We start from the raw sequence: 13,734 nt of genomic DNA on the forward strand, positions 1-13,734 counted from the left end.
ATATTTATTGAATTTTTTAATATACTGATATTTTCAATGGGTATAATTCTTAACGCTAAATGCTATGTATTTAGAATTTTGATGGATTGAGATAATAAAAATGAACAGTTTTTATTAACTAAATAAACTTATTTTAGAAAGCTATAATTATTAATATTAAATTCAAAATACATATTGCAAACTCTTAAAGATATCATTTGGTTGATAGAAATTATTTTTATAAACATATGTGACTTAACATCATTAATCAAAAACTCATAATATCTTTCATTTTATATATATTAAAAGTAAATATTAAAACATATTATATTATTAATTCGGATGCGAATTATAATTCTAAACTGTTTTTAAAAAATTCTCTATATACTACAAAAGACATCTTCTTCGGACCATACAGTACCCAAAAAATAAAAAATAAAGAATTGCATGAAAGTAATCAACCGTAACTTATATTCCTTCTTGAAACGTTGACCCCGAATCAAAGTTCTTTTTTTTAAAAAAAAAAAACATGAATAAAAGGTTAATGCTATGAGCTTACTTCCCATTTCCTTGAAAATAATGGATACATAAAAGTTGCTCCTTTCTTTCCAGAGATTATTAGTATATTTGCAGTATATTAACTTTTTAAATGTTAAAAAAAAATATTAAAGAATGTTTTAACTTTTTTGGTAGCGGCTATGTCTGATTAATTTTTTTTATAATTTTTTTATTTTTTATAAAAACAATAATATTTAAATTATTCTTTAAATATCCTATATAATTTTTTTATAAGTGTTTTTTATTTTTTTATAAAAATAAATTTACATTATACTTAAAGCATCCTAAACAGAAATTTTAATTAATTATTTTAAAAAAATAAAAGAATAAAAACACTTGTGGAGCAAAAGCATAAGACTTCTATATTCCAAGGCCAAAATAGTAATTTTACTATAAAAAAATGGAATGGCAAATATCACCTCATACAATATATTAAAAATGATTCTACCAAGACAAAAAGATAATCTTATCCTTTTTTCTGCAAGAACAAATTCATAATTATACAATTATAATGAATAGTAATTTTTCATCAAGGTGATTTAGTATAAATCAATTTTTAGTTTGCTCCTTAAAATTTCTCAATTTCATCTTCAAAGTTTAGTCTGTAACAATTGCCTTCTATAATTTTTATGTTTCATCCATTTATATAAATATCACTGTTGTTTTTAAAATTCAAGGATAAAAGTGTTTCTTTTGTAAGACTATAACATCCATGTTTAACCTCTCTTTTTTTCGATTCATTTTTTTTTAATTTTATTTTTTTATAAAAAAATAAAAATTAAATGGTCTTTGATTATAACTAAATCATCAAAAATTAAATTTAAAAATCAAATTAAAAAATATAAAATTTTATATAATCTATCCTCAATATTATTCGAGAAACAGTGAGGCCTTGCGGAGTAAAAGAATCCACACAAGCAATACTTAATAATATCAAAACGAAAACGAAAGGAATTGTGATGAAGAGTACATTGCCGTCCTCTGCCATCATGCATTTTTTTCTCCACTTTTAACAAGAGTTGGGCTCGTTAGAATTTGATGATTTTTCTCTCCTTGTAAACTAGAAATTAAAAAAATAATAAAAATAAATTTTTTGTATTAAAATTAAATTAAAAAAATATTAAAATACTAAAATTGTATGATTTACATGATTTTTAAAGTTTAAAAATCAAAATGCATCATTTACAAAATTATGACATTGCACTCATATTTAGTGTCTTTCCCCTCTTCTTTCAATCCTATCTTTTTATAAAAAATCAGAATTAATTGAGTTTAATTAGAACTAAATTGTCAAAAAACAAATTAAGAAACAAATTAAAAAAACATAATTTTTTAAATAGTTCATCTATAATAATATACAAAAGGATGAATAGTAAAGTCTTGACACGAAAAAAAAATCAACGCAAGCACCACTTAGAGGGTGTTTGGAAGTGTGGTAATAGTTGGTTTTTAAATTGTTTTTCGTTTGGAAATGTATTAAAATAATATATTTTTTTATTTTTAAAAAATTATTTTTGACATCAACGTATTAAAATGATATGAAAATACTAAAACAAATAATTTAAAATAAAAAAATTATTTTTTTAAAATAATATTCAAACATAAAACAAACATGTCAGTATCAAAATGAGAACAAATGTAATGAAGAGGACACTGCCGTCCTATGCCATCATCCATTTTTTTCATGAGTTGGGTCCGGCAGAACATTCCCATCATCCATTTTTTTCGAGAGTTGGGCCTGCTAGACCATTGCATTGCCATCATCCATTTTTCCATGAATGGGCCCGTTGGATGGTGCCATCTTGCATTTGTTCCTCCATGAGGTGGGTTCGAGAGAACATTTCCATCATGCATTTTTTCCTAAAAGATATTCAGATTAAAAGTATTATAAAAAAAAAGTACTATAATTTTCATGCTTCATCCGTTTATATAAATAAAGAGTCACACAATATATATGAATAAATCTCATAGTTTGTTTTTTAAGTTTATATAAAATATTTCGTTCTCATCCAAAAAATATTAAAAAGTAAAAAAGAAAAAACAACTTAATAAAAATAAAAACAGAAAATATGGCAAAATTTGAGAGAATTAATTCTTCTAGAAATCCTAAAATTCTATCCACTTAATTCTCATTCATCAACAATAACTAATATTTAAAGAAGTCATCAGTAGTGTTCAAAAAAAAAAAAAACTTGTCATGTTTCTTTTAAGATATTCAGATTAAAAGTATTATAAAAAAAACAAAGAGATTATATATATTGAACAAAAATGTTAAATGAATGAATTCAGATATTTTGAATTATGTATTAAAATAAAATAAAAAAATTTGTTTATAAAATTAATTTTAATATTAATATATATATTATAGCGATAAAAAAAATATAAAAGATAATTTGAAATAAAAATATTATTTAAAAAAAACACGATTTCAAATTTATTCTTAAACAATCTTTTAGTTTAAGAAATGAAGCTTCTAACTTATGTGGCTGCTAAGTGTGTTTTTCATAAAGATATTTTTTAAAATTACTGAGGTTTTTTTCAGATTTTTTTTTAAATTTATTTTTCTTAAGAAAGTCATGAACATTGAATTACAAATATTTATTGCCCTCTATAAAAGCCTAAACCTCCTCGCTGCCATTTGCAACAATTAATATTGTAATAGTTGATATTAATAAGATGGGACTGTTCCTTCAGATGTTGACGGTACTGTTAGTAATTATGACGGTTTCCTTGGAAGGATGGGTGGCTCTTGGTTGCTTGGAGGAAGAGAGGATCGCTCTGTTGCACCTCAAAGATTCTCTTAACCATCCCCATGGCACCTCCCTTCCCTCCTGGAGAAAAGGCGACGCCCACTGTTGTGATTGGGAAAGTATTGTCTGCAACAGCAGAACAGGCCGAGTCACCGGACTCTATCTTTGGAGCGTGAGGAATCAGGAACTGGGAGATTGGTACTTAAATGTCTCCTTGTTCCTTCCTTTTCAACAACTCAACAGTCTCATCTTGATGGATAATCGTATAGCTGGTTGGGTTGAGAAGAAAGGTTTGCTCTCTCAAGTATTACAAAATATTTATATTAGTTTTTTTAAATATAAATCATATATAGTAATAAGGTGTTCTTTGATTCCTTACATTATTAATCCAACCACAACAAATATTATAATCATCAAATTGTACCATTACTTTATCAATTACTCCTTTTACTTTCACTTTCACCGTATCAACCTCTTTACATGAAGTCACTCTAACAATTACAGGCCTCTTGATCATTCAATAATTAAATTACTCTAATAATATTTTTTTATTCCTTACATCAAGTCTTTAATTTTTTTTTATATATATATATAGGTGGTTATGGGTTACATAAATTGAGCAATTTGAAGATCCTTGCCTTGGAAGATAATAGCTTCAATAACAGTATTCTATCATTCGTGGAGGGGCTTCCGTCTCTTAAAACACTATATTTAGATTATAATAGACTGGAGGGGTTAATAGATTTGAAAGGTTAGTTTTTTTATATACTATTATTTTTATAAATATTAAATTCAACAAGTAAAAGATGGATGTAGTGTGAGATGGGTCTGTGATCAACAAGTAAAAGATGGATGTAGTGTGAGATGGGTCTGTGAGACCATTGCTATCTGCATTTTTTCCACGATATAGACCAGTGGGATGGTCCATAAGACCATTGCTATCAAGCGTTTTTTGTTTTCTCTACGAGACGGGTCCATGAGACCATTGCCCCATAAGTTTGAGAAGGGGTAATATGCTTTAATTTCAATTTAGTGTATAAAAAAGAATTAAATGCTTAAGCATAAAAAATAAATCCCAAGAGTTAGAATGCAACCGCCGATTAGTTAATGGAAAATGGACCTGAGATTAATATATGACGCATCTTTCAATGGAAATTTAAATGCTTTACTAGAATTAGATACTCTCTTTCTCCAATATCTCTCTGTTTTTTTTTTGTATTTGTTTTTTTATCAATATTCCTAACGTAAATTGCTATGTATTTTCAATTTTGAAGGATTGAGAGATGAAAAAAAAAAAAAAAAGAGAGACAAGATAGTTCAGAAAAAAAAAAGAACAATAGTGAGAGACAGGTGAGAGAACAAAAATGGAGCAGTTTTTATTAACTAAATAAACTTTATAATTACTAATATTAAAATCAAAATATGTACATATTACAAATATTTAAACATATATAGCTTAACAACATTAATCAACTCTTAATATCTTTCATATTATATATATATATATATATATATATATATATATATATATATATTAAAAGTAAATATTAAAACCTATTATATTAGTTTGTTATAATTATTCTAACTAATTCATATTTATTTTGGTATTGATGTTTCCATCTATTTACAGCCGGAGAAAAGAAACGTCACTTGCTTTTATTATCTCTTCTTGCATTAAAGATAAGGAATGCAAAAATTCAAAGCTGTTTGAGTGCCACCCATTTTAGTATATTTTTATTTTTTTTATATTAGTAAACAAATTTTTTTATTATTATATCAATTAAATATACTTTTTTTCTTGTTTTCTTTAATGATGTGACTTTGATCAAATGAAATTGAGTTTGGGTTTTTCTTCAGAATAAATAATTATTTTGATAAATAAATAATTATCTCTCCATCAAGGTTTTCCCCTCCACTAAGAGGGCTCCATGAGACAAAGTTGGTCCATCTTTTGGTTTCTAATTTCATGGCTTTGGTTTGATTTATTTTCTATCATTCTCGGAATATCTTCTTTCTTGATAGACTTTTCCTGAATATGACCCGGTTGGTACTGTGTCCCAAAATAAAAATAGAATAAAATTTAATTTTTTTATTTAAAATTATTTTTTAATTTTTTTTGATATATTGATGTTAAAAATATCAGTAGCATATCAATCATATAAATTTTTTGATATATTTTCACTTTTTATTAATTTTAGTATATAAACTTTTATTTTCTCATATCATTGTACCCATTTTTTTGTATCATATCAATCATATATTTTCATAAAAAGTCCATCGGTTTTCATGTTTTTCCCGATGATATGACTTTGAATAAAATAACTTTGAGTTTGGGTTATCTTGGGGGAAAAGTTCCCTCCAAAATAATAATTATTTTGATAAATAAATAATATTTTCTAATTAAAATAAATTTGTTTATTTGATCGGAAGAAAAACATTCATGTTACTATCACGTGAAATCAATTTATTTATAAGCTTTCTAATTGAAAGGGAACGCTATACTGCTAGTGATGTTGATATATTCCATTGTTTTTATCTTTTTTCTTGCCTTCTGAAACGACTTGGTCAGATTTTATTAAATTTTAGTTTGCTCCTTAAGATTTCTCAATTATATATAATTTTTTTTAACATGTTTTTTATTTAAAAAAATTAAATGAAAAACAAATACACACAAATATAATCAAATATATTTGTAATGGTGGTTTTTTCCACGGCATGGGTCCGTGAAGTCCTCTATAACAAATATTGATCACCATTTATATTTGATATTAAGATGGGGCTATTAATTAATTCAGATGTTGATGGCGTTAGTAACCATGGGTTTTTGGAAGGATGGCAGCCTCTTGATTGCTTGAAAATATACGGATTTTTTTTAGTTTAAATTATTAAGATGGGGCTATTATTGTTACTTTTTATTCAATAAACTACAATGCTAATAAAAACTCCTTTTGTTTTGAGAACAAAAAAAATTTGCATAATTCAAAAAACATGTTTTACTTTTATAATTTTATTTATTGTTTCTTCTTGTTAATATTTATTTTTATTATCTTATAATTGAATAAAAATTTCCAAAATTTTCTTACAACAATGTTAGAGAAATATCACTAATTTTAACTATCCCTAATTTGTGACAATAATATAGGTTTTTCTATAGACAAAGTGAAGAAAATAGAACAAACTATAGTTTTAACTACCCACTAATTAATTCCTTGAGGAGGAAGAGTGGGAGATTCTCATTTTTTTTTTGAAAGGCTACTATTGTACTATTTATCTTAGAAATCCCTTGAACTTATTCACACCAAATTTAAAATTTAGAGAAATTAAATCTATGAATTACTTATAAATAAATTTATTGTTAATATTCTTATTACTTCATAGTTACTTTATATAAACCTTATATTTATTCGAGAAATCAATGTAAACAAATTTATGATCAGATACTAGTTTATCAAGTACTTAAATAGAAAAAAAAAAATTTAGAGTACTTGAATAGAAAAATATATAAAGTATATGTATTTTATATATCTTTACTGTTCAGAAATTAAAAATAAAATAAAATCAATCCAAAATCATCTAAAAAAATTAATTGTGACATCATCATCCTAATAATAAAACTAATGAAGATATTTTATTCATCAGATTTCGTGACTAAAAGTATTCTGGTATTGATGTCTCCATCCATTTACCATCGAAGAAAAAAATATCACATGCTTTTATTGTTTTTTCTTGCCTGCAAGATAAGGTATGCAAATATTTAGAGCTATTCAAGTCCACCTATTTTAGTAGATTTTTATTTTTCTTATATTAACATACAAACTTTTCTTTTATTATTATATCAATTAAATACCTTTGTTCTTGTTTTATTTGATGGTGTGACTTTGATCAAATGAAATTGAATTCGAGTTTTTCTCTAGAATAAATAATTATTTTGATAAATAAATAATTATCTCTCCATCAAGTTTTTGCCCCACCACTAAGTTGGCTCACTACAATGACAAATTTGATTCATCTTTTGGTTTGATTTATTTTCTGTCATTCTTCGAATATCTTCGTTTCTTGATAGGCTTTTATTGGATATGCCTCGGCTGACCAAATAAAAATTGGATAAAATTTTATTTATTTTTTAATTATTTTTATATATATTTTTTAATTTTTTAATATACTGATATCAAAAATATTTTTTAAAAATAAAAATTATATTATTTTAATATATTTTTAAATAAAAAATACTTTAAAGCTGAAAATATACTCCTTTTCCAAAGCTGAAAATATTCTTGAGAAAGAGTCACTATCCTTTTTTTAGAGTTTTAGCTCCAAATCTACCGTATTCGACAGAAAGATATATCAATGGGTTAGATTGTATATAAATTGAAAAACTAATTAATTTTTTTATCCAAATAACTTTAAGGATGCACCTCTAATTATATTAATATAATATATTTAATAAAATTCCCTAAACTACTGTATTTCTCCAACAGCGAAAATATATGGTGGCAACCCTCCAATCTCAAGAGTACTAGAAATAAGTACTTAGCCGTCATGCATTTTGTTTTTCCTCAGGATGGGTCCGACAGACAATCACCATCATGCATTTATAAGTTCGGGAGACCATTTCCATCTGCACATTGGTCCCTGAGACCGTCACCATCATGCATTTATAAGTTCATGAGACCATTTTCATATGCTTTGGTTCCCGATAGCGTTGCTTTTCTTCAAGATGAGCTCGTGAGACCATTTCTATCATGCATTTATGAGTTCGTGAGACCATTTCCATCTGTGCATTGGTCCCTGAGACCGTTGCCATCATGCATTGTTCCTTGAGGTGAGGCCGTGAGACCATTTCCAACCATCATGCGTTTTTTCCACGAGATGGGTTATTCGGAAGCTTGTTTAATTCTTGTTCCTTAATTAAGAAGGGATAATATACTTTAATTTAAACATATTAATGTGGTTTAATAGAAATGATTTTTATAAACAAGTATGGGAATGATAATATTAAAAATATTATTGTTTCAATAATTGAGAAATAAATTTAAAAAAAACTATAGTTTTAATAGCAAGCTAGAAATATCACTAGTTTTAACTATTCCTAATTTGTGACAATAATAGAGGTAAAACTATAGACAACATGAAGAAGATAGAACAAACTAACTACCTACTAATTAATTCCATGAGGAGGAAGAGTGGGAGATTCTGAAAGGTTAATATTGTACTATTTATCTTGTAAATCCCTTGAATTTATCCACATCAAATTTAAAATTTAGAGACATTAAATCTATGATTTATTTATAAATAAATTTTATTGTTAATATTCTTATTATTCCATAGTTACTTTATGTAAACCTTACATTTAATTATTCTGTAAATAAATTTATGTTCAGACACTAGTTTATCAAGTATTTAAATAGAAAAAAATATTAAATATAAGTATTTTACATATCTTTACTATTCATCAATTAAAAATAAAACAAAATCAATCCAAACTCGTCTAAAAGAATTTAACTATGACATCATCATTTTGATAATAAAACTAATAAAGATATATATTTTATTTAACAGATTTCATGAAAATAAATATTTAAATTCAAATTGAAAAAATAATAATTTTTATCCATGTTTTTAGTATTGATATCTCCATCCATTTACAGCCGGAGAAAAGAACATCACTTGCTTTTATTATCTCTTCTTGCCTAGAAGATAAGGCATGTGAGCATTCAGAATTATTCGAGTACCACCCATTTTAGTATATATTTTTTTATAGATATTTTATTTATCAGATTTCATGAAAATAAATATTCAAATTGAAAAAAAAAACAATTTATGTCCATGTTTTTGGTATTGATATCTCCATCATAATAGCGTCACCTATTTTTATTGATTTCTCTTACCTGGAAGATAAGGAATGCGAATATTCAGAGCTGTTTGAGTGCCATCCATTTTAGTAGATTTTTATTTTTTTTATATTAGTATACCAAATTGTTTTTATTATATCAATTAAATAATTTTTTCTGGTTTTTTTTATGGTGTGACTTTGATCAAATGAAATTGAGTTTGGGTTTTCCTCCAGAATAAATAATTGTTTTGATAAATAAATAATTATCTCTCTATCAAGTTTTTGCCCCACCACTAAGATGGCTCACTGTAGAGACAAATTTAGTCTATTTTTTGGTTTTTAATTTCATGGTTTTGGTTTGATTTGATTTTTTTTTGTCATTCTTCAAACATCTCCGTTCCTTGTTAGATTTTTTTTAGATATGCCCTTGATTTTTTTATTTAAATTTTTTATATATATTTTTAAATTTTTTGATATGATGATTTTAAAATATTTTTAAGATAAAAATTATTATTTTAATATAATTTTAAATAAAAAAACTTTCAAAAATAATGCTAGCCAACTTTAAATACCATTAAGATGAGGTAACACTCCCTTTTTGATTCGGCTCGCCTACCGTTCAAATAAAATTTTCAAAAGAATTCAGCTTGCCAAATAGAATTTTCAAATCTAAATTGAAGCTTGTCGTTGTTAACTATTTCATTTTCACTATAATTAAAAAAAAAAAACAAATAGATCCAACTACAATGCCATTCCACAATTAATTTTTTATATTATAATTTAGTGTTATGTTAATCAGGCAGCATTTAATCACCATGATATAAAATACAAAAATAGTGGGAACAGAAAAACATGTTTTTATGTATTTTTTATTTTAAAATTATAAATTTTGCTTTAATTTCACTCTAAGACTATTGTAAGAAAATATTTATTTTAGATTTATCTATATTTTTATAGTTCAAAAATTAAAAATAAAATAAAATAAATTCAAACTCATCTAAAAGGAGTTATTTAAATGGAGTTAACTGTGATGTCATTATTTTAGAACAAAACTAACAAAGATATTTTATTAACCATTTCGTGAATACAAGTATTCAAATTGGAAAAAAATAAAATCAATACAAGTTTTTAAATAAAATAAATACATTGCCCCATAAGCTTGAGAAAGAATAATAAGTTTTAATTTCATCTTGTATAAAAAAATCTCAATTGAGTGTGTTAGAATGCAACCACCGACTAATTAATGGACAACAGACCTTAGATTAAGATATTATCATTTTTTATTGTATTTTTTTTCTAGCCATATTTAATTTTTCACCAAGTGATTAATATGCATAATTTAATGGGTATTAAATGCTATGTATTTAGAATTTTGATGGATTGAGAGATGAGAGATAGAAAGAGAGACAAAATTAACAGCTTAAAAGAAGAAGAAGGAACAAAAGTGAGATTGAGATGAGAGAACAAAAGTGGATCAGCTTTTTCTTAACTAAATAAACTTGTGTTAGGAAGTTGTAATTGTTAATATTAAATTCAAAATCAATAACTCATAATATCTTTCATTATATATATATATATATATATATAAAGTAAATATTAAAACCTATTATATATATTATTAGTTCGGATGTGAATTATATTTCTAAGATGTTATTAAGAAATTCTCTATATACTACAACTAGCTTAAGAAGGTCCTCTTCATCGGACCACACAGTACCCAAAAAAAATTGAATTGAATGAAAGTAATTAACCGGAACTTATAATGCTTCTTCAAACGTTGACCCGGAGTCAAAGTCTTTTTGTAAGGAAAAAAAACATGAATAAAATGTTAATGCTATGAGCTTACTTTCCATGATGATGATGAATATAAAGGCTTGCAACTGTTTTTTTTATTTAATTGAAATTAGGTGTGGAAAATCATGCCTTTTAAATTTGATGGAAATTACATGTGAAAAATTATGCCTTTCGAGATAATTTAAACTGCAATAGTTATTATTCTTGTTGTTATTATCATATAAAAAGAAGAGGGTCGCTTAATTATTCTTTTTTCAATAAAAAACAGTTCACTTCCACAAATATTTATTAGCATGCTATTCATTTATTATTATTAATTATAAAATTTCATCAATCAGTCTTATTTATAGGATTTAAGGAATTGATCATGAACTATATATGATGACTCACTTGAAGTGATTTGTTTGAAATTGGTTTGAGGATTGAAAATCTATAGGATATAATTAATTAATAACTTGACTTCAATTTAAAAGGATTAATTAATGTACATCATAAAATCTCAACTAATATATATATAGGAACCGCATGGCCAAAAAAAAAAAAAAAGTATTTTCAATATGGGATCGAGCTCACCAAAGCCTACATGGTCATTGGTGAATTGTTTATATGGGATATAAATATATTGTAAACATTAATTATCCACATCCAAATGGTATATTTTGTACGTCCCTCCTTTTCAATTCAAATCTTGAATGATAACAGAAGAAATATGCCCACTTTGTGACAATAATAATGTGAAGTAAAACTACAGTCACAATAATAATGCGAGGTAAAACTATAGTCAAAGTGAAGAAAATAAAACAAACGTCGTGTGTTTTTTATAATTTTGATAAAAAAAATAATAAAAATAAACTTTTGTATTAAAATTAAATTAAAAAAATATTGAGGTATTTAAATTATATGATTTGTGTGATTTTTAAAATTTAAGAACCAAATGCATTCTTTACGAACTTATAGCATGACATTTATATTTGGTGTCTTTTTTATTTTAGTCTCTCTTCTTACACTTCTACCTTTTCATAAGAAATCAAAATTAACTAAAGTTTAATTAGAATTAAATTGTCAAAAACAAATAGAGAAAAGAAAGAAGAAAAAAAAATCAATGAGAGAAATATTTAGAGGGTGTTTGGAAGTCTTGTTATTATTACTTTTCAAAGTGTTTTTTATTTGAAAATGTATTAAAATAATATTTTATTATTATTTTTTAAAAATTATTTTTGATATCAACTTATTAAAATGATGTAAAAACACAAAAAATAATTTAAAATAAAAAAAATAAAATTTAATTTTTTTAAAAATATTTTTAAAACATAAAACAAGGCTAATATCAAAATGAAAACAAATATGATGAAGAGGACATTGCCATCCTGCTTCTTCTTTTTTTCCACGAGATGGGTCTGTTGGACGGTGCCATCATGCATTTTTTTCATAGGTTGGGTCCGAGAGAACATTTCCATGGGTTCATTGGATGGTGTCATCATGTATTTTTCCATAGGTGGGGCTCGAGAGAACATTTTCATGGGTCCGTTGGATGGTGCCATCATGTATTTTTCCATAAGTTGGGCCCGAGAGAACATTTTTATCATGCATTTTTTTCTAAAAGATTATTAGGAGGGAGGGCTTTAATTAATTTGAGTTGGAAAGAAATATTATTAGGATTTCGGCCAATTGAAAAATTAAGAAAAAAAAACAAGAGAGAGAGGATGCGACTATGAAGTGGATTTTTTTTAAAAAAAAAACCAAAAAAATGAAGCAAGTCATGAACACTTATGTGGCTGCTAAGTGTGTTTTTCATCAAGATATTTTTTAAAATTACTGAGATTTTTTTCAGATTTTTTAAATATTCTTTTTGCTTAAGAAAGTCATGAACATTGAATTACAAATATTTATTGTCCACGAGGGGATGTGTCCGTTGCCATCATGCAGTGTTTTTTGCACGGCATGGGTCCGCAAAGTCCTCTATAAAAGCCTTAACCTCCTCGCTGCCATTTGCAACAATTAATATTGTAATAGTTGATATTAATAAGATGGGACTGTTCCTTCAGGTGTTGACGGTACTGTTAGTAATTATGACGGTTTCCTTGGAAGGATGGGTGGCTCTTGGTTGCTTGAAGGAAGAGAGAATCGCTCTGTTGCACCTCAAAGATTCTCTTAACTATCCCAATGGCACCTCCCTACCTACCTGGATGAAAGCTGACGCACACTGTTGTTCCTGGGAACGTATTGTCTGCAACAGCAGTACAGGTCGAGTCACCGTACTCCTTCTTGGCAGCGTAAGGAACGAGGAACTGGGAGATTGGTACTTAAATGCCTCCTTGTTTCTTCCTTTCCAACAACTCAACCGTCTCTACTTGGGGTATAATCGCATAGCTGGTTGGGTTGAGAAGAAAGGTTTGCTCTCTTAAGTATTACAAAATATTTAGATTAGTTTTGTTTTTTTAGAATTAATCAAATAAGGTGTTGTTTAATTAGTACTATCATTTTGGAAGAAAATAGAAAGCATATTTAGTAAAAAGGAGTAATTTGTTTAATTCCTTACATTATTAATATAATCATTTTGAGGGTGAATTAATGCATGCTTTACCTGTAAATGCATATTCATAACGAACACTAAGCCAGTGATCATGGAAGCAATGGACAAGTAGTAAATTATAATCTTTCTTTCAACCTCTTTACATGAATTCATCGTACCAATTACATGCCTCTTCATCAATAATAATTCAGTTACTCCAATATTAATATCTTTTTTTATTCTTTACATGAAGTCTTAATTTAATTTATTTTTTATTTGTTTGTATAGGTGGTTATGAACTATCAAGA

General features: G+C 26.1%; 1 protein-coding gene across 1 annotated transcript in view; it reads left to right on the top strand.

Moving 5' to 3' along the window:
• Positions 1-3,183: 3,183 nt before the first annotated feature.
• Positions 3,184-13,734, top strand: part of LOC133674814 (cuscuta receptor 1-like) — a 97,672-nt gene continuing 87,121 nt past the window's right edge. The window contains exons 1-2 of the mRNA XM_062096072.1: positions 3,184-3,577; positions 3,883-4,038. Coding sequence (XP_061952056.1) covers positions 3,214-3,577; positions 3,883-4,038 — 520 coding nt within the window. The 5' untranslated portion in view covers positions 3,184-3,213. The remainder of the gene's footprint in view (positions 3,578-3,882; positions 4,039-13,734) is intronic.

This window comes from Populus nigra, chromosome 15, assembly GCF_951802175.1.
Source record: "Populus nigra chromosome 15, ddPopNigr1.1, whole genome shotgun sequence".
NCBI classification, from domain to species: domain Eukaryota; kingdom Viridiplantae; phylum Streptophyta; class Magnoliopsida; order Malpighiales; family Salicaceae; genus Populus; species Populus nigra.